Below are 21,228 nucleotides of genomic sequence, written 5' to 3'. Positions count from 1 at the left end.
TATGAAAGGGGCCTAAAAACCTAAATATTTAGTTAATTGTTCCCCAACTGTAAACGAAGAAGTACAAAATTTAGACATGAAACCATAAAGTTGTTAAATGAAAATACTCAAGTGGTAGTGTCAATGTAAGAAAAATGGAGATATAAACTATGATATTGTGGAGTAGCAATATTTGATTTGAACATTTTGGTATTTTTTCCTACAAGAACCGGTCACAAAGCATCAGGAGCAGGATGATGGATAATCTGGAACAGGATATCATAAACTTTGAGCATGAGTACACCACAGCTCAGTCATGACCTTCATCTCTGCATATGTGGGGTTATTGTGTAATGTTGGGTATGTTCAAACACAGCTGTTAGTGTTCAATAACAGAGATATGTTGTGACCCAGTGCTGACCTCAGAGTATTTAGAAGAGAGCAAATAAATGAGAAAGAACTCTGAGAATCAAGCGTATTTTCCATTCTTCAACATTTATTCGGTTTTAAATGCACTCACTGAACTTTTAATGATTACTGGTTTTCACACAGCTCTTTTCTTTTTACACAACCTTCACATAGAAAATGTGGTTTGCAAAACATTTGACACAAGTACAGAGTGAAGATTTCAAGAGTCTTCTGCTCACAATATTCTCAGCCTTGTTGAGAAATCAGATTTCTGTTTTTCTTGGCTCATTCACTGTGTGAGAATATGCAAAGGTACAAAACTTTGAGTCTATAATATGTATGAAGTCACATGTGAAGGGACACAGCAGCTGGAATGTAGGGACGTATGGGTGAAAGGTGGGAAAATCTGTAGAAAGACAATAGTTGTCCAACAGTATCTATCATATTGGACAATGTGAGGTTCCATCAGATTGCAGTGCGGCAGTTCAGGAGAGACTCCAACCCTACTCCAACAGTTTTAATGATCTGTCTTTCTCAGTGAAAGTGAGATTTCTTTTGTGTGACCTTGGAAAATGTACAAGCTCAAATCCATTATGCCAAGACTGGTTTGATGAATAAACTGCTCTATCTAAGGTGAAGAGAATGTTACAGATAGTGAGCAGTAAACAGACTGCCTTAAGTACTTGGTTAAGTCTATTTAAAGTTTTGTGTAGCACTACTAAATGACTGCAGGTTGAAATTGAAGATTTGATGCACTGTTTTGAAAAAGAAGTTGTGTGGTTTTTTTTTGGCTGCAGCTGCAGTATTATATTTCTTTTCAGACACCGGTATGTGATTGGATTGTACGAGGACTTTTGAGAATACCACACCTTTTGGAGCTTGAATAGATGCACTGTTCTGGTGTATGTGTCACCTGTTCTTAAAGTTGGACTTTTCTATCTAACACATCAGAACAATGGAGAAAAACTGATATGAGGAGACCATTTTTCAGCTCAGATGCTCTTCAGATTCTATTTCAGGGCTTTGAGAAAGATAAATATGATTTTCTTCGTTCATAAATGTATGGCTTCGACATAGTTTGAGCACTCAAGTCTCATCACAGAGCTAAATGCTTTAATATGAAAATTCCAGTAGGTGGCGACAAAGTCTGGCACACACTGGGTAAAATGTAAATAGTATTCATAATTTATAAACAATATTTATTCAGACTTTATTAAAATGTGTTTCCCTGAAAAAAAACTCTAATGGTGAAGAATAAAACTAACAGACATTCAGCTGCGGTCCTTCATGCAGAATTCTTCATACCCACTTTGGAATACAGTATCAGTAGTGCTGTACATGAAACTGGTATATAGTGAAATACTACATTCATTTGAACATTCATAAACAAACCATCATATTCTACATTTACTGATCATCAGCAGCATAAATATTCCAGTACACATACATGAGCCAACATCAGTGAAAACATGCTGTCACAAGCTGAGACTCACTGTATGACTGTGGTTGTTCATTTGTTTTTTATTGATGTTCTCAGACCACTAAAGCTCATTTGAATTCAAAACAAAAAAAGCTGTTTTTTTCTGACAGTGGGGGAAAGTGGACGGTCCTGATCTATTTTCTGGTTTTTAATCAGACCTGTAAAACAGATGAAAAGAGCTGATTTAATTAACACACCAATAAAAGCTCCTCTTTCATTCTAATGATCAAGATCAAGGTGTGATGCCGCCCCAGAGGAAGGGTTCGGGCTCATGTGATTCTGTGAACACATTTACACTTTACACAACGGGTGGACCCTTATCTCAAAGGGCTCGTGTTCACACCGCCTACCAACTTTCACCTTTTAACTGCTGTTTGTGTTAATGTCTCCATGTGTCTGCAGAGCAGCAGCCTCAGAGGACAAACACTGATCTCAGCTGCAGTGACAAGAGCCAGCAGCATGAAATGAAGCCTGACTCCTCCTGGATCAATAAGATCTGCTTATTGTCTCAACAGCCTCCCCAATGACATATTTATACTTGGTCTTTATACCTCGTCCTTCCAGTTTCCTAATTTAATCTGGAGTGCAGAGTGGAGTAGGGTGAAATTATGAAATCATGTATTATGCTAGTGAAGTAGAGGCAAATAGAGAGGTATGATTTACAGATTCTGATTACCATAAAGCAAACAACAATACAGCAACATAAATAATTATGTTTGTAGAGACAAGTTGAATTGCATTTTATCCTCTCTAGTATGTGGATTGCACTCAGGGCAAGCAGAGCTCATGCACCAGAGCATCAGGTTCCCAAAAAGACACAATTTGCATATAGATACATTTAATACATATCCAGTATATCCAATAAAAGTTTTCTAATTCCAATCAGAACATGCTGAGGTGCAGGTAAAATCTAAATTAAAATAGGAACCCAGGTCCAGAAGCAAAGCGTGGAAAAAATATAAAAGAGCTGTCACATAACCTAGTAATAAAAAAGGGATCCTTAAGGGACTGTGTAAAAATTATTAAGGGAGGAAAAAAACGGGTCAGAGAAGTGGGAGGGTTATGTATGTTTACTTATTGCTAAAGGTAGGGATGTCAGATTGTTTTTAGGAGTTCAAGGGAGGGTCTTTTAAGTTTTTCCTCTTCCCAGATTCATTCTTTCCTTATCGTAAAAATGTTTTTAAAAAAGATCAAGTAGTTACATCAGTAGTATAGCTTTCCTCTTGATACCTAATGCTGCCTGGAAGAAACATCACCAACATTCCCGGCCATGCGACTCAGCCGTCATGGAACTCGGATTGAAGGGATGAACATGGATTTGAGGGAGAGTCAGACATCTCATAATATACAATATATACGGTGCATTCAGAAAGTATTCAGACCCCTTCACTTTTATCACATTTTGTCATGTTGCAGCCTTATGCTGAAATTGTTTAAATTCATTTTTTCTCCTCATCAATCTACACTCAATACCCCATGACAACAAAGCAAAAACAAGAAAAACACTTAAGAATTTTTTACAAATTTATTAAAAAGGAAAATCTGAAATATCACATTGTCATAAGCTCAGGCGCCTATTCAGACCCTTTACTCAGTACTTAGTTGAAGCACCTTTGGCAGCAATTACAGCCTCGAGTCTTCTTGGGTATGACGCAACAAGCTTTGCACACCTGGATTTGGGGATTTTCTGCCATTCATCTCTGCAGATCCCCTGAAGCTCTATCAGGTTTCAGGTCAGTGAACAGCCATTTTCAGGTCTCTCCAGAGATGTTCGATTGGGTTCAAGTCAGGGCTCTGGCTGGGCCGCTCAAGGACATTCACAGAGTTGTCACCACTCTGCGTTGTCTTGGCTGTGTGCTTAGGGTCATTGCCTTGTTAGAAGGTATGAGAGTCCTCTAAGTGGGCTTTCCTGTGTCTTTCATTGAGGAGAGGCTTCTTGTCTGGCCAGTCCGCCATAATACCCAAATTGGTGGAGTGTTGCAGTGATGTTTTTTCTTCTGGAGGTTTCTCTCCAATTTTATACAGTCTATGTTTCTCCCATCTCCACACAGGATCTCTAGAGCTCCTATATCTCCTAGAATTTGGCCATGTAGCCAGCTGCAGGAAGAGTCCTGGTTGTTCCGAACTTCTTCCGTTTAAGAATTACGGAGGCCACTGTGCTCTTAGGAACCTTCAATGCAGCAGAAACTATTTGTAGCCTTCTCTTGATCAGTGCCTCGACACAATCCTGTCTCTGAGCTCTGCAGGCAGTTCCTTCGACCTCATGACTTGGTTTTTGCTCTAATACGCATTGTGAGCTGTGAGATCTTATATAAGTGTGTTCCTTTCCAAATCATGTCCAATCAACTGAATTTACCACAGGTGGACTCCAATCAAGGTGTAGAAACATGTCAAAGATGATCAAGAGAAATGGAAGACACCTGAGCTAAATTTCAAGTGTCATGACAAAGGGTCTGAATACTTATGCCAATGTGATATTTCAGTTTTTCCTTTTTAATAAATTTGCACAATTTTCTAAAATTTTGTTTTCACTCTGTCATTATGGGGTATTGAGTGTAGATTGATGAGGGGGAAAAATGAATTGAAATGATTTAGCATAAGGCTGCAACATAATAAAATGTGAAAAAAGTGAAGGGGTCTGAATACCTTCTGAATGCACCGTATATAATAAGCCTATATCTAATTCATGTGGGACAGGGTCCAAAGAAAATATTAATAACAAAACAACCCCCCTTCCCATCCCTATCATTTTCATACAGTGCCTAAGGCTACCTAGGTTTCTGGTCTAACAACATAACATTTCCATCTGGTGTCTGACATTTAGAGGCTGACAGCAAAGATTTTTCCCAGCATATTAATGTAATCATGCATCCCTCCATATAACTGACATCAGTTTGAGGTTCAGTATTCTATGAATTGTGAGTATCATGTGTTTCATTGCATTTATATCGGCCTATAAAACAGAGTAACCTGAGATGAGGCTGTTTTAACCTCCACTTTATTCTTGTCTTATGATAAGATTTAGGACTTGTTGGTAAGATGTGTCCTTCAGCAAAATATTAATCTATATCAGTTCTGGGGCTGCTTTTCCGTTTCTGACTCTGGACTGTATAAAACAAAGGACAGGTGTAGGACAGGTGCATAAAAGAACGAAAGCACATAAAAGGTGAACTCCCACCAACTGTCAGCACAACATTTGATAAAGTTTTCTGTCATAAACATTCATCAGGAATCAAGATATAGTGTCTGACTCCAAAATCAAAAATTTAAATACTCTATTTAGCTTTTTCATACATGAACATTACCTGTAACAACACATAATAAGAGAGTGCCTAATATAATGAAGGCAGACCAAAAATAACACAAGACAAAGTAAAGATAAAAATAAATATATAAATAACAATAATAGTAAAACAATTGAGAGGTATTGGTGGGACCATTAATGGGAAATTTGACATTTTATAGTGTGATTACATGGTAAAATTAGATTTGCACAGCAGCACGGTCAATTTGGTTCAAAAGGAATGACTGTAATCAATAAAAAGTTATCATGTGTATCTTGTAATGTGTATCAAACTAAACTAAAAAAACTTAAATTGAGTTGAACAGAGCTTCAACTTTAAGCCATCACACACAGTTCTGTCACTGGGAAATCTCAGGTAATATCTAACTATAAAAGAACTTGATGTTCCCATCTGCTGTGCTGTGAAGATGAATCCACACATTCCTCAAACCTTCTAGCTGATATCATATAACACACCTATTGTTAAGTCATGTTACCTCTTCTTACCTAAAGGGCCTTCAGTTGGATAATGGCCTTCAACTGAACAAAGGTGTGTTTATGAAATAACACATTCCTGGGTTCATGGACTCAGGATCATTACAGAGATTAGTCTCTCCTTTTCATGGCAGAAATAAAGCTCTTGACTTTAGGGCATCTGGTAAACAAGGCATGAAGTGGCAGCATTGCCTTTTGGCCCGTCATGTTTCCTCAGTGAAATATTCCATCTCTTCCCCGTTTCAGAACCCAGGAAGTGATGTCACAGCACTAGCTCCAACCCCTCTTTTCACCTGAAGAGAGGGAGGAGCCACGCTGAGCTACACCAGGGGAAAAACAAGGAAGAGCTCACAATCGGCCAGGTTGGTGTGTGTGATCACTTCCCCAGATTGTGCCTTGGAGACAAATAAAAGAGGAGTTTACCCTGCTGGTCTCGACACGGATATGGATGTCCCGGATTCTCCACATGGGAATATGGGGCTGTTAAGGACCTTTGATTCCTCTGAGTTTGGTAGCTGGGAGAAAATAGGCTCAGGTGGATTTGGACAAGTATACAAAGTCCGGCACGTACAGTGGAAAACATGGCTGGCTATCAAGTGCCCTCCCTGCCTTCATGTGGATGATAAGTAAGTTACAGTTGTTGATCTGCAGTTCAGACATAGGTTATCTTTGTACTGATGTATGTGTAAAACGACGTAAAACAGTGAACAAGAACTTATCCTTACAGTCTCCTGTTGAAGCTCTGGCATAGTTAAGATATTTCTTTACCTCTGTTTGGTCCCTTTAAGCACCATATGTTGAAATCTGTCTCTTGTCTCCCAGTTTTATCAACTGATGACCAGTTTATGGCCAAATAGTAGACAGGTTGAGGCTTAGATTATATCTGTGCTGACAAGAAGTCATTCAGTGCTTCGCAGCCTGTGAAGAGGTGAATACCAGGGAATGTGTGACTCACTTGCCCGTCTGGGCACACAGTGCAGCTGTAAGGTTGCCTCAGCAGCAAACAAGAGGCCACGTTTAGACAATTAGACGCAGTTCAGATGTGTTGCAGGGAGCACTGACATGCTGATTCAACCTCAGGGCAGAAGATAGTCCACATTGCTCAGGGCCATAGCTGTTTACTTATTCTAGCCAGACCCAAACATGAAAGGTTCAACGCTGATTTCCCCAATCAACAATGACGTTATCATCCAGTGGCCTCAGGGAGGGGCTGATTTAAATGAGTAAACATTTTAATGAGGGTAGCAAGGTGGTCTTTTCCTCCAGGCACTGCTAGATATAACACAACCCTAATGAATTCTGTAACATATTGCCTGACCTTGAATCGTATTGTAGCTCCACATGGATTTCACAAAATAAAGGGAAATTCATATTTTAGGAACATTTTGGCTGTGTGCTTGTGCGTGTGTGTGTGTGTGTCTCAGTTGTTCTGTTGTGTAGGTGATGAGTGTTAAGGTCTACTGTATGTAAGCCAACATTGAAGGTCGACCCCTTCAGCGGCACAGCAACCCGCCTGTCAGTGGAAGTTTCCATTCTTCTCAGCTGTGTATAATACACATACTGAGTTCATCATTGGGCTCCAAGAAGCTCTGACAAATTATGAATCTTAAGTCACAAGATCCTCTCATTTTTTTAATGGTAGACAAATAAGATCTTGCTCATTATCTAAGAGGGTTTTTATGTAATTCAACATTGGCATTAAGTAATTGCAGAGTTGCACTTGTCCTTTCTAAATAATATACTGATAAAACTGATCACCCAACCAACTTCTTTTACTGTGGGAGATTTTGATCTCTCATTCAGTCAGTGTCACCAAAGCATTTCAAACAGGTAACTAACAAACAGGAAGTTGAGATTTCAGCATTTCCAAAAAAAGAGGAATGACATCCGCTCCCCTAACCTGTGGTGCAACTAAAGGCATCCGCTGAACCTGAACCAGAGATGTTATCATTTCCAAACATCTGCAAAGTACATAAACAGTCATTTGACTGAAGCCTTCTTTGACCCACACATAACACCCTATGCAGGGACTCAAAGCCACCTTTGTCTGCCTGGGTTGCAGGCTGCTGTGTAGCACAGACAATAAAAGAAGCTGTAAAACCGGTCTTACCAGGCCTTTCTCTTAAAGCAGGGACATTGTTTTTGTTCTGGAGCTGCTGAGAAGCACTTTGGATTAGATAAAGGATTCAGCAAACAAGTGCTTGCCCACTCTCCCATATCATGTTTGATTATTCCTGCTTGTAAGATTTCATGGCTTGTGCCTCATTCACGTGTACTGATGATAAAGGACAATAATAGCCAGGCTCCCTCCTATAGAACACAACTCACTTAGTAACCTGATACACCCTGCGCCTAATAGACTCTAAGGAGTCTTAGGAGTCTCCATCTCATTTCATTTTATTGATGGTGGAAAACAAAATTCCCAGTGCAGCTCACCTAATTCTGCCTTTGAAGCACATTCCTATGAATGCAAGCATTAGATTTATGTTACTCTCATCTGTCCTCATTAAGAGGTCGGATTGTTAAAGCAACCTTTGCTTGAGATATGCTCTGAGGTCATGAATGACCTGCACAGTTGTGTTTTAGGTATGTCAGCAGGGCCAGCATGCTGATAAAGAGAGTCATGCAAAGGTTGAGCAATAGAGAACAAGAGCTCTGTTTAAGCCTTCTGCGCTCTCCTGATGCATTCCAGGCTGGGCTGGAATGTCCTCAAGGCCTTAAGAGAGCCACTGGACAGTTCAGAGCACAATCCACATACTTGGATGAACATAGGTAAATGAATTATAGACGTCTACAGAGGTCACACTTTTACAGCCTCTAAGATTAATGCTGCACACACATTTTGCATATCTAGGAGATCAGTAAGGGTGATGTGTATTGTGCTGGAATTTGGGTTTGGACAGAAGTTACGTCAAATATTACAGCTCATTGAGTAAAGCATGTCCTCAGAATCATTAGGTTAATCATTTATGAGAAGGTAGACTTGGTAAATATCTGTGAGCCAAGAGATGTGGAAGGATTGATTAAAAACATGATGACCTTGAAAACAATCTTACATCTCATTTCAGCTGCAGTTTGTTTGCACTTCTCAAAATTGCTTCATCACTCCAAAAGAAGAGCCTGACTCACTGGAGCCAATGAATCATGACGTCAATGTAATGTAACATAAATGTGATAATAATGTAATCACGTATTTCTTAATCACAGGGAGCGTTCAGAGCTACTCGAGGAGGCTAAGAAGATGGAGGCGGCTAAGTTCCGATACATCCTGCCTGTTTATGGGATCTGTGAGGACCCCCAGGGCCTCGTAATGGAGTACATGGAGACCGGCTCCCTGGAGACCCTGCTGGCCACTGAACCGCTGCCCTGGGAGCTGCGTTTCCGCATCATCCATGAGACAGCGGTGGGCATGAACTTCCTGCACTGCATGAACCCACCCCTGCTCCACCTGGACCTGAAGCCAGCCAACATCCTGCTGGATGCTCACTATCATGTCAAGGTAGATAGTTTATTACATTTTTTTTTAGCTTGCATTGAGTGAAAATATTAAAATTAGTGATAGATAAAGGTGATGATCAAATGTAGACCATTAAATGTGGTTATTTTGTTGTAGTTGGATGTAAAAAGGCCAAGAAACATCTTTGGTTGTTTGCAAAAATGCCCTTCAAATTATTGAAAAATTAGAACAACAGGAAGCTATGGTTTTCCTATGGCAGCAATGATATATGAAATAATGAATGAGTAGGACAACTCATCATTAATCATCACAATATATTAATAGAACTCAAATTAAGTGTAATTATTGAATGTTTTTGTTCCTGGAAGGCAGATTTGAGCTGAAGTCAAACCACAGCCCTTTTTTGTTTCAAGGCTGATTAAAAGTCACGGTTTTAGCTTTTTAAAAGGAATTTCAGCCGTGAGCTGGTTTGCTATTCCCGTTCATCTTAAAATGACAGCCCTGCACACGCTCTGGGCAGACAGGTGTCTCTCAGCCTCCATCCAACTTCTCAACAGCTCAACTGTAATGAGAGCAGTGGGTGGGAACCGTCATCTCTCAACTCTAATACCTGGATGTAAACACCTCACCTGGGCCTGTCCTGACAAGATTAATTCAGCTGCTATTAAATTTCCCTCTGTGTATGTGTGTGTGAGTTTGTGTGTGTGTGTGGGTGTGCTCTCTTCAACACAAACGTGAAGGGCCTCTCCTCTGCTACAGGCTGGGACATGGCCGCTTTGCCCTCATCATACCACTGAGTGCACATAATAAGAGCTTAGCTGCCTGTCACAGTCAGCGGGCAAAGTTAGTCATCAATGTCATGGCTCTTCTGAGAAAGGCAGCAGTGTTTCTCTGTTTGAGGGTCTTATCTGATCTTTCCCTGTCTCAGATATCAGATTTTGGCCTGGCCCGGTGGAACGGCCTGTCACGGGCCGACGATATCAGCAGGGACGGTTTCTGTGGCACCATTGCCTACCTGCCGCCTGAGAGCATCATCGAGAAGGACAGAGTGTCAGACACCAAGCATGATGTATACAGGTTAGTTTTTTAGCACCTTTTTGTGTGAAAGTAGGTTTTTGTTTTGGGCAGGTGTTTGCTGTCTGTCTGGCTTTCAGTTAAGGTCATATCAGTCACTGTAATTCATAAAAATGTAAGATGGATTTGGTATGATATATGTTGCATTGAAAACATGAAACAAATGAGTCATTCCATGTTGAACCTTAAAAAGACAGATTGATTTCATTTACTAAAACAGCCAGTAAAATGCCAATTAAAAGCGTTGGTTTATATTGTTAAGAGATTTAAGCTTGAAATTAAAAACTGATGCCAGTTTCTTGACAGAAGCATTGTGTTTAATATTTTCCTTGAACTGACACCTTTCACTTTTGTTTTGCCTCTATTCCAGTTTCTCCATCGTCATCTGGGGCATTCTCACACAGAAGAAACCTTACCAAGGTGAGACTTCTAAATAATAGATAAAAAAAATAATCTTTTAGGCTTCTGAGATTTTTTTTTTTCTAATGAAAGCTTATTCATGTCAGGAAAATTTAAAAAATGAGAAGTGACAAAATAAAAAGTATTTAGCATGTCAAAATTATGATAATTCAATATAATTTATTAACTTTCAGCATTGTGTTGATATGATCATGTCATTGTTCCACAAAATCCAGTTTAACAATAGAATGATTTCAAGCAACACGTTTGTTTTTGAGGGGTTTTTTTACAGATAATTGAAAAATATTCTCATTAATATTGTGATATTCATTTCAGCCATATCTCCCAGCCCTAAAAATTTGACTGGCTGACTCATAATGATGAGATAGTAACTACTATTTTCTACTTAGTAAGGTACATGTTTGACTCAGAATCTCATGATTTCAAAGATGAGTATTTTCATTTTTATCCCTCCCAACGGTTTTATTTTTATGATTCTCCTGGAAGGGATAGGCTTTAATTATTTCAAGTAAAGACATAACCTCAGGTGAACACTTCAGGTAACACCTTTCAAGGTGTGTGTGTGTACAGCTGCTGTACTGTATGTGTTTACTCGGTGAATTCCAGAGCAAGCAGGTGGACAGGGCCAGACTGGCAAATAGAGTGTATTTTTCCCAGGCATATCAGGTAGCGGTAGACTTCTGAACAACAGTGTCTGAATGAGGGTTGCCATGTTGGCATTGGCTCTGCCCTGTTGATCCAGACATAATTAATAAGTGAGAAATAGCCTTGTTACCCTTCCCATCTTCCTCCTCCACCTGTGAAGGGTATTATGGCTACAATAGGAGGTGAAGTACCTGTGATTAAAGTCTCTACATGTTTTTTCTGAATCATTAACTCGTCTGATCCCACGGTCAGATAGAAAAAGGGCCAGATCACGAGCTTTTCTCTTTTTGCTCCCATGGGAAACAACAGCACACACTCCTTATCTGAGCACACAGGAAGATGGTGATAAAACCGTGCATAACTATCTATGTTTACACTGCCGCCTCCATCCTTAGTTTATTTTGTAATATATATCGCAGTATTGCATCATCACATTATGTCTAAAACTGATGTGAAGCTAAGGGATATGATTGTTTTTTTTTCCACAGGAGAGAATAATATCCTGCAGATCATGGTGAAAGTTGTGAAAGGGGTGCGTCCGGACATGGGGGCAGTGCCACGCTGTCGCCCATCAGCCTGTTCAGGATTCCTGAGCCTCATGCAGCGCTGCTGGGCCACAAACCCTGCCGCCAGACCCAGCTTCCAGGGTAAGTTGTACCTCTCTACTCAGTAACATCAAATGATGTCACCACCTTCTCTATCATGAAAACATCAAGCAAATCCTATTCTTTCAACTAGATGCACACACTTTAAGTGCAGCAGTCTATTAAATTGATGTCTTTGTCTCCTGCTTATAGTGTTGATTTTCCTCCCTTTTGTATTCACTAATCCCATCCCCACTATTACTGAAACCTGACCCAGAGCTGTTGTCCTTACAGAAATCACATCTGAAGCTGAGGAGCTGTGCTCCAAACCTCAAGAGGAGCCCAAGACTCCAACCTCGTCTACATCAGAGCCGGAGCCCTCGCCCTGTGACGCACTCACTGCTGACCAGGTACAACGTTGTATCTCAGTTTTTTTTTACTAGGTAGCCATGTATCTGTATAAACATATGGGTATTGAAAGTCTTTTAAAATTCTTCTTTCAGAAATGACAAGAAATGTTTTTGATTTTTGACCATAATGACTCGTGTGAGCTTCCATTTCAAATCCTTAATTAATAATAACTCATAAACTCATATTTCTTTGCTTTGTTTTATGCTAATCTCTTCTTTATAGCTTTTAAACTGACTGTTGGCATTTTCCATTAATGTTTAACTACACGCCCAGACAAGAGAAGGTTTATCTCTAAGGTGCTCTTGACATGATTAGGAACTTATAAGTCATATGTTGAGTAAATGTTTGATCCTGAACAACAATTACATCACAAAAGAGGAATGTTGACTGATGGCATTATTTAACCTGTGCGTTGTGTGTCATTTCCATGGTGTTTGCTGTTTTGTACGTGACTAGAAACAAACATGCAGTTGATGAGAAGTGATAGCAGTTACTAAATGATATCTGCCTGTATGGACAGGAGATAAGCAGTTTTTAACTTCCGTGTGTTTCGAAATGATTTTGACCGGATCAAATTTAAGTTCAGTAAATTATCACAGTATCAACATTCAATATTCATTGTACTGTAAGTGGCTGTGATTAAGAGCGGCTGCTGCATACCTGTTAACAACTTGTTAATGTAATGGAATGTACAGTGTGTCAAAGAACAACTTGTTCACATATGCTTATCTGACTTTTTGCTCTACAGATTAAAGACAACAAGCCAGTGCGTCCAAAGTCAGCCATGTTGCCAGAAAAAGATTACAGCCTCTCAGAGCTGCTGAGCCAAGTAGATTCTGGGATCTCTAGGAGCTTTGATAGAGTGAAGGAGGATAGCTGCCACAGCAAAGAGAATACATGCAAGAGACTATCTGGCATCTCCTCTGCTGATTCAGCCTTCTCCTCCCAAGACTCTATAACACTTTCTTTTGAGAAAGAAAACACATGTGGTAAGAGCTGATTATAGAACTGCAACTTGACCTATTATTCATATAAGCCTAAAAATAATCTATGATTACGATTTTGTGACTTCATGCAAGAAAGAATCCCAGCTAAGGCTTTTTAGATGGTTTCTGGCATTTTTTTGAGTCAAATTCATTTTTTTCTTCCTCACTACCCAGATTCTGCTGAGGTCCAAAAGCGGAAGCTATGTGAAGCCATCAGGACCAAGGACACTGCTAAGCTGATGAAGATCCTCCAACCTCAGGATGTTGATCTTCTCCTCGATGGAGGAGGCAGCCTGCTCCACCACGCCATCACCATGGCCAATGAGGAGGCTGTTAAATTCCTCCTCCTGAACAACGCCAATCCCAACCTCGCCAATGCCCGTGGCTCCACACCCCTCCACCTGGCCACAGAGAAGCACCTGAAGCCCCTGGCAGAACTTCTGCTTGGTCGGCGCAGCACCAGCGTCAATGCCAAGGATGAGGACCAGTACACAGCCTTACACTGGGCTGCACAGAACGGAGACGAGGCCATCACGCGTCTGCTGCTGGACCGTGGGGCGGCCATCAATGAGACCGATGGCCAGGGACGCACACCAGCTCATGTCGCCTGCCAGCACGGCCAGGAAAATGTTATCCGGGTGCTGCTGAGCCGTGGTGCTGATGTTCGAATCAAAGGCAAGGACAACTGGACGGCACTCCACTTGGCTGCCTGGCAAGGGCATCTGGGCATCGTGAAGCTGCTGATCAAGCAGGCCGGTGCTGACGTGGATGGCCAGACGACAGATGGCCGCACACCGCTGCATCTGGCATCCCAGAGGGGGCAGTACAGAGTGGCTCGGATCCTGATTGAACTAGGAGCGGATGTTCACATGACGTCTGCTGGGTTTAGCACACCCCTACACGTGGCAGCAGAGACAGGTCACACCAGCACCTCTCGCCTCTTGATCAAACACCATGCAGATATCCATGCCCAAAACACCCAAGGACTCACTCCTCTCCACCTAGCCTCCCAGCGAGGCCACCTGGCCACAGTCAAGATGTTGATAGAAGAGGGGGCAGACCCCTACAAATGCAACCAGGCCCTACGCACCCCTTGCCACCTAGCAGCAGAGAGCGGACACTGTGAAGTCCTTAAAGAGCTACTCCTTCACTGTCCAGACAGTGGCTCTCTGTCAGATGAACAGGGGCTCAGCCCGTTACACCTGGCAGTACAGGGTGGATACTCAAACATCATCACTATGCTGCTGCCACAGGACTGCCAGGACTTAGTTACTGAGAGCTCGGTGCAACCAGAATCTGAACAGCCTGCACCACCAGAGGCTAAACAGCTCCAGAGGAAAGTCGTCATTCTCAAACTGACGGAGCACAATGACAAAGACAGTCCGCAGTCTGCCAGCTCACAGTGCACTTCAGCACCATGCTAACCAGAGCAATGACACTGCCAAAACTGTATAGAACTGTTTTTTTTTTTGTTTTTTTTTTGCTCCATTGGTGCCTCAGAGTTGGGGAGGGGATGGTCATTCCTAAACTAATGAGTTTTTTTGGATTTCAAATCCCCTTTAGCACTGTAGGTATTTTATAATGGTTGGAAAAGCTCTGATGTAAATATGTCCACTGTAAATAAAAAGTATAAATATAGTACAATACCCTCTGTTTTCTTAAAATTTAGACTTTTTTTAACTTTTTTACTTCACAAGCACATTTTTCTACTTAACAAGCACATTTTGTCTATTGAAATATGATTAGGAAGCATGTGACCTTTGGGTGCCTTTTAAATGTGCCACAATGCAGCTGGTATGCCTGTAAGTTATATTTAATAGAACACAAACCTTGGTCACAGGCCTTATTAGGTGAATGCTGTAGATCATCAGAGCCATTGCATTATTAAAAAACATTGACCTTCAGTGTTCTGTACCTGTTACATATCAGTGCTGCATCATCCATTAAAACACTTTTAAAACTTTTATTATGCTTGTTGCTTTTTTCACATTTATAACCTAAAAGTGAATCTGAAAATCTTCTATGTTGAAGTCATATAGGTAAGTAACTGGGTGGAATTCAAGCAAGAAAGTTTGATCTACTGCAAAGATTTGCCTCTGAAAAAAAAATATTAGTGTGTGTCAGTTTCATAATATTGTAACCATGATAACAAATGCTATTAAAGGCAAAAATATGTATACATATATGCAGTGATACATAAGCACAAATGTCATAAGATAAAACCACCCACATTATGTTTACACACCTTTTAAAGCTGACATAATTTTGATAAGATGTACTCATAATGTACACAATTTACATAATAATGTTCAGAATGATAATTCTTTCACTGTAGAGAAATATGGCCAAAGTTTATTCACTGCACTCAGATTTTCGACTTATCTTGAGACTTATTGTACATTTTCTCAAAAAGTATAATGTGCAGATAGAAAATAAGGTTTTGTAATGTTTATTCCATCATTACTGACAGCATACTCATTTTGAATTCTGATCACTGAAAATGAGAACAAACCCTTTGACAGCATCAAGACATTTTAGAATTTAAATTCTAAGGCTGAAAAACTAAGATTTAATTTTTTTTTTTACCACAAAATAACAATTAGATTACTGAACCGATGTGCTTTTTTTCTACTTATATGTTAAACCATGTGTTTATATGGCTTAACATATAAGTAGACAGGTTTAACTATTTTTTCTAAACTTTCTTTCAAGAGCTCTTGTTACTGCAGGCTTGTAAGAGAAAGTGTCTTCTTTCAGGATCTGTCAGTGTGACTCAAAGAGAGAGAGTTCTTCCCACTGCTGCACCTGCATGTGTGTAGGAATTATCAGCCCCGATGTCAGGCAGAGCTGACATGTCTGCATCTGTAGCCTCATCTGCAGCATTATCATTATTATTTTGTCTCTGCTCCAGACCCCACAGAGCATGCTCAGGTTGGCACAGACCATGGGAACTGCCCCTGAGGGGGATCACAGGGTGCAAGATGATGGATGAGTGGGAAGGGGCACTGATGTTCTACCTGCAATTCCAGCCTGTTGGGTAATTCCTCAGACCACCACTTTAACTTTTCATCACTCACTAAAATCAACATGCCATCCCTGATGCCTCAAGGGCTCGTCTCTTTGTAACTCAAGAAACTGAGTGCGGCTGGCTGGTGTTTGTAATTGTCCTGTTTTTATAGCTCGTGTTTGGGAAGACCTGGAAAACGACTGGTGAAATGCGTGTAATCTGAGGCTTCTGTTTTGTGTACACAGCACTCTATCCTGCCTGTTGCCTGGTGATCTGTCCCAGCTCCAGCTACGGGGAAGATAATGTGCTGTTGTTTCCTAATCTCAGATTCTATCTCCTGTCAAGAATGCTGCTGTGTTTGAGAGACTGTTAGGTAAGATTTGTGGTATACAGTAATTTAAGAGTATTGTGATATTTTTGGCAAAAAGCCAAGAACCCAAGAGCCAAGAATAAAAGTTATAGTGAGTGGTGGAAAAAGTATTCAGATCCTTAAAGTACCAAAATGACACAGTAAAAAAGTAAAAGCCCTGCATTCAAAATCTTACTTAGATAAAAGTACAGAAGTATCTTCACTTGTGCTATAGGTAAGTGTTATAATATCATTAATAATATATTGATGCATCAATGTGTAAGCAGCATTTTAATGTTATAGCAGGTTGAGGTGGAGCTAATTTTAACTATTCTATATATATACCTCAGTTTAATCTATAACAATTCATCCTATTTTATACAATGATCACGTTTTGTATGTAAAATCTTGACCTGTAAAGTAATAACCATTACAAAGTGCTTCACAAACAAGGACAAATAAAAGAAAGCAGGAAAACAATCAAATTCAAAATCACAGTCAACAAATAAAATAACACATAAAACACTTAAAAGTAACGATAAAATAACAGATAGCTAAAATACTTAAGCAAAAGCCATATGATAGAATTAAGTTTTGAGAGATAATTTAAAAGAAGGCAGTGAGTTTTCTGGCCTTAGTTCCTCAGCTAAGCTATTCCAAAGGGTTGTCAGGGAATAACAGGGCCTTATCAGAGGATCTCAAGCTACAGGCTGGTGAGTAAAGATTTAGAAGCTTAGACAGGTAGCTTGGTGCCATACCATTCAGGGCCTTAAAAATCAAAAGTAAAATTTTAAAATCAATTCTAAAACAGACAGGCAGCCAGTGAAGGGAAGCTAAAATATGGGCGATATGATCATACTTTCTTGATTTGGTTAAAAGTCTGGCAGCTGCATTTTGGACACCCTGGAGCCATGCAATCATGCTTTGGCCAAGACATGTAAACACTGCATTACAATAATCCAGATGAGAAGTGATAAAAGCATGAATAACTCTTTGAAGATCATTAAAAGAAATAAAAGATCTAATTCTAGAAATATTTCTGAAGTGGAAAAAACACGACTGAGCTATCGAGACTGAGGTTCTGGTCTAAAATAACTCCAGGGCTCTTAGCTGTGGATACCACATGCTGAGTTAGAGAGCCAAGAGCAGGCACAACTTGGCCATAAGTGTACTCAGGGCCTTTAATAAGGAATTCCGTGTTGCAACAGTTAAGCTGAAGAAAAGTCACTTCCATCCAATCCTGAACCGCAGCTTGGCAAATATGCAGGGAAGATAACTTAGCTGATTCAGATGGTGTGCGGGACAAGTACAGCTGAGTATCATCTGCGTAGCAATGAAATGAAATATCTTGCTGTTTGATAATGTGGCCCAAAGAGAGTAAAGAGAAAATAAAATTGGTCCTAGAAGGATCCCACACATAGACAATGCTTGAGAGGAGGTAAAGCCATCAACAGATGCAACAAATTTTCTGTCAGAAAAGTATGAGGAGAACCGCTGGAGGGAAGTCCCGGAGATACCAACCCATGTTCTCAACCTTTCAATAATAACGTTGTGTCAAACGCGGCACTAAGATCAGGGAGAACCTGTACTGAGCATTCAGCTGCATCAGCCTTCATCAAGATATCACTGATAACTCTCCATGCTGTGATGCTGTCAGAAACCTGATTGAAATTATCAAAATATTGTTACTGATCAAGACTTCCAACAATTGATTTGACATGATTTTCTATAGGATTTTTTATGTAAAGGGAAGCTTAGAAATTGATCTATAGTTGCTATAGTCAGAGGGATCAGAACCAAGTTTTTTGAGAAGTGGCTGGACACTAGAAGTTTTAAAATAATCGGGGACACATCTAGAAAACAAAGAACTGTTGATGATTGAGAGCAGGCAAGGGGCTACAGTATCTAGAACCTCCAATAAGAATTTGGTGTACGTTGGGGTTGATGATGGTGTCATATGTGAAATAGTTTCAGTTAATTCTTGCATCGTAATTTCCTTAAAAACACATAAAGTATCCAGCTGAGGACAAGCTAAGTCTGACACAGAAGTGGAGGGATGAATCTTGGATTGAATGTCCTCAATCTTGTCTATGAAAAAGGTTAAAAACATTTCACTGTCTGCATTTGAAATAATAGTGACACCAGAAGAACCAGGGTTGTCCAGTGGTTGTTGATCAGTGGTCTCAAATGAGAATCTTGGCTGGTTGGAGATGATGATCTCTGAAAAATATTTTGCTCTTGCATCTTTAATTTCACTGTTATAAAATTATAATAAAAATTTCATATGCTCACAGCGAACTGAGAGCTTTGATTTCTTCCACTGTCTCTCAGTCTTCCTGTACTCTCTTTTCATGCTTTCAGTGATCCAAGGTGATACAGTAGATGAATTGGATTTAAATAAATGTTTTAGAGGAGTGACATCTAAAGCAGGATAATGAAGCAGTTAATTAAGTCATTTGTGTTTGAAAGCAAATCTAAGGATTTACCAGACTCCACAAATAATGAGGAAAATCTTGAAGCACTCATGTCATTAAAGATGTGTGAGTAAATTTCCCGCTATGGGGATACCTGTTCACATAAACAGAGTTAGTACTTTGTACCTAGTTACATTCCACCACTGGTTATAGTTACATTCAAATAAATCATTGGTAACTTTGATATAACAAAACATATGAATGTCTGTAACATATCCTGACTGAATAAACACTTTCTTGTTAAAATATGGTGAAAACTGTATTGTAATGTGGCAGACATTTCAGTATAGATAATAAGCATTCTGCCATTCTGAGGATATAGGAGAGTGTCTCCACTGTTAGACTGGCTGTCATTTAGACATATTTATGACACTTTAGTGTGGTTTTTGAGGTAAATGTATCTTTAAAGTTTGATAATCATAGCATATACAAACATACAGTACATGAGTCATTTCCTTGAGTTCTCGTCAGTTTAGTGTTCAGTCTGTTCACCTCTCACCTTGATGAATGATGGATGTAGTCAGTTGGTACCATCACATTAGTCATAGGGCCTTAGGTGAAGTAAAGGAAGCCAGCCTGGGGCCCAGACTCAATTATGCTGAGGAGCAGCACAACAGGGTGCTATCTCCAGCCTCAGATATGAGGCTATGAGTTTTCTGATTTTTTCACTGATAAGATGTGACGTGACAGGCTATCCAAAATGTCTGCCAGGCCTGTTAGGTTAAGCTGTGTAAAGACCCACAACATAGTGACCATGATATTTAAAAAATAATAAACAATAAATTAAACAAAGCACGGGCCTGGAGGTTTCCTCAGGCCAGATTCCACATTCAAGGACCCAGCATAACAGTAGTATCTGGTCCATGAAGAGCTTTGGTGTCACAAACTCAAGAGAGAGAATTAGAGGGCATGAAACAGGTAAGACAGTTATGTGTAATCTAGTGGGTAAAAGGTCATCAGTTTCCCTGTGCACTGTCAAAGGTTTTCAGGTGATATCATGTGTAATGTAGAGGAGGCGTGAGGTGAGGCAGTATAAATGTTCTGACCATAAATTTTGATTCACTGTAAGAAAGGCAGTTGGCTTGAAAATGACAAATAATATACTTTGCTGAATTACTTTTACATTTACATAAGCATGTAATGTATGAGTACACAGCATAACAGTATGACATAGCCTGGATGAATCAGTTAGAGTACCTTGATCTAAAATACTTCAGCAGTGGCAGTCTAATTAACTACACGACCTTTGGTGTCATGTTATGCTGCACTCTTAGTAAAGTTCCACAGTTTTGACAGAGTGTCAGATCTTTGACTCAGGAGTATATTGCATCTAAAAAGAATTCTTGCTATCACAGTTTCTCAATAACTGTTGTTGGGCCATGTTAATATTTATGATCAGTGAGTGTCTCAAAGATTGTAAGACTTCCTTGTTGTCAGACAGGGCGTCTGGTTGCTCTTTTGTTTGACTGTGATAGGGACTTTACAGTTTGGCTGAGTCATACTTCAGTGCACTGACGGACCAACTACAGAGCCCACATGAACCATAAAACATGAAGTAATGCAAGGCTTTGGATACAGTGCTATAAAAAAAGGTGTGTTAAGAACTTCCAGGCTGAAATGTTAAAGGGGGAAGTAATGGAAGCGAAAAATCAAGTATCTTTCTTTCTTTAACCCCACTACCCCTTTTTCCTCAAATAAATTTCATTGGCAGGTCACCTGAAAACAAAAGCAGAAGCCAAACAGTAACAACATATGTTCTACACTCTGTGACTAGTTGCTGAGAGAATAAAGATCATACTGAGTGCTGTGGGCTGTTTTTCTCCAAACTCTTTTTTTCCCTATCCCCTTATTTTAACCTCACAGAACTAGCTCAACAAGATCTGAGACCTTGTCTCCTAAGACGCGAGGCGTGCTGCAACATGTGCATGTAGCCTCAGCGAAAACGTGGATGTGGGCGCATGCAGCATTGATGAAATACAAGAGTCATGGCTAACTGAGCAAAAGGTGAACACCCCATTGATAAGTCACGGAAAGTAACCCTGTGATAGACATGAGAGACATGAAAGTTTGTTAAGTTGAAGAAATTATATATATATATATATAGCTATATATCGTATGGATTGAAATGACTACATTACATTGGAGACGTAATTTCCTGGAAACGTTTATTTAGAGA

At 40.0% G+C, this 21,228-nt stretch overlaps 1 protein-coding gene across 1 annotated transcript; it reads left to right on the top strand.

Annotated features, from left to right (window-relative positions):
* The first annotated feature begins 5,659 nt into the window (after nucleotides 1–5,659).
* Nucleotides 5,660–15,188, top strand: ripk4 (receptor-interacting serine-threonine kinase 4). Its single transcript, XM_042431114.1, has 8 exons — nucleotides 5,660–6,271; nucleotides 8,853–9,144; nucleotides 10,031–10,179; nucleotides 10,547–10,596; nucleotides 11,730–11,888; nucleotides 12,120–12,235; nucleotides 12,985–13,225; nucleotides 13,397–15,188. The coding sequence occupies exons 1-8, from the start codon at nucleotides 6,090–6,092 to the stop codon at nucleotides 14,644–14,646; spliced, it is 2,439 nt and encodes an 812-aa protein (XP_042287048.1). The 5' UTR covers nucleotides 5,660–6,089; the 3' UTR covers nucleotides 14,647–15,188.
* The last annotated feature ends 6,040 nt before the right edge of the window (nucleotides 15,189–21,228 follow it).

The sequence above is a fragment of the Thunnus maccoyii genome, chromosome 13, assembly GCF_910596095.1.
Source record: "Thunnus maccoyii chromosome 13, fThuMac1.1, whole genome shotgun sequence".
Classification (NCBI taxonomy): domain Eukaryota; kingdom Metazoa; phylum Chordata; class Actinopteri; order Scombriformes; family Scombridae; genus Thunnus; species Thunnus maccoyii.
The sequence above is the reverse complement of the archived record's forward strand: the minus strand, read 5'-3'. Positions and strand labels throughout refer to the sequence as shown.

Coding starts and splice junctions, on each gene's coding strand:
- ripk4 (XM_042431114.1), top strand. CDS start 6,090: ATGGATGTCCCGGATTCTCCACATGGGAATATGGGGCTGTTAAGGACC. Junction 6,272..8,852: donor TGCCTTCATGTGGATGATAA/GTAAGTTACAGT, acceptor TCTTAATCACAG/GGAGCGTTCAGAGCTACTCG. Junction 11,889..12,119: donor CGCCAGACCCAGCTTCCAGG/GTAAGTTGTACC, acceptor TTGTCCTTACAG/AAATCACATCTGAAGCTGAG.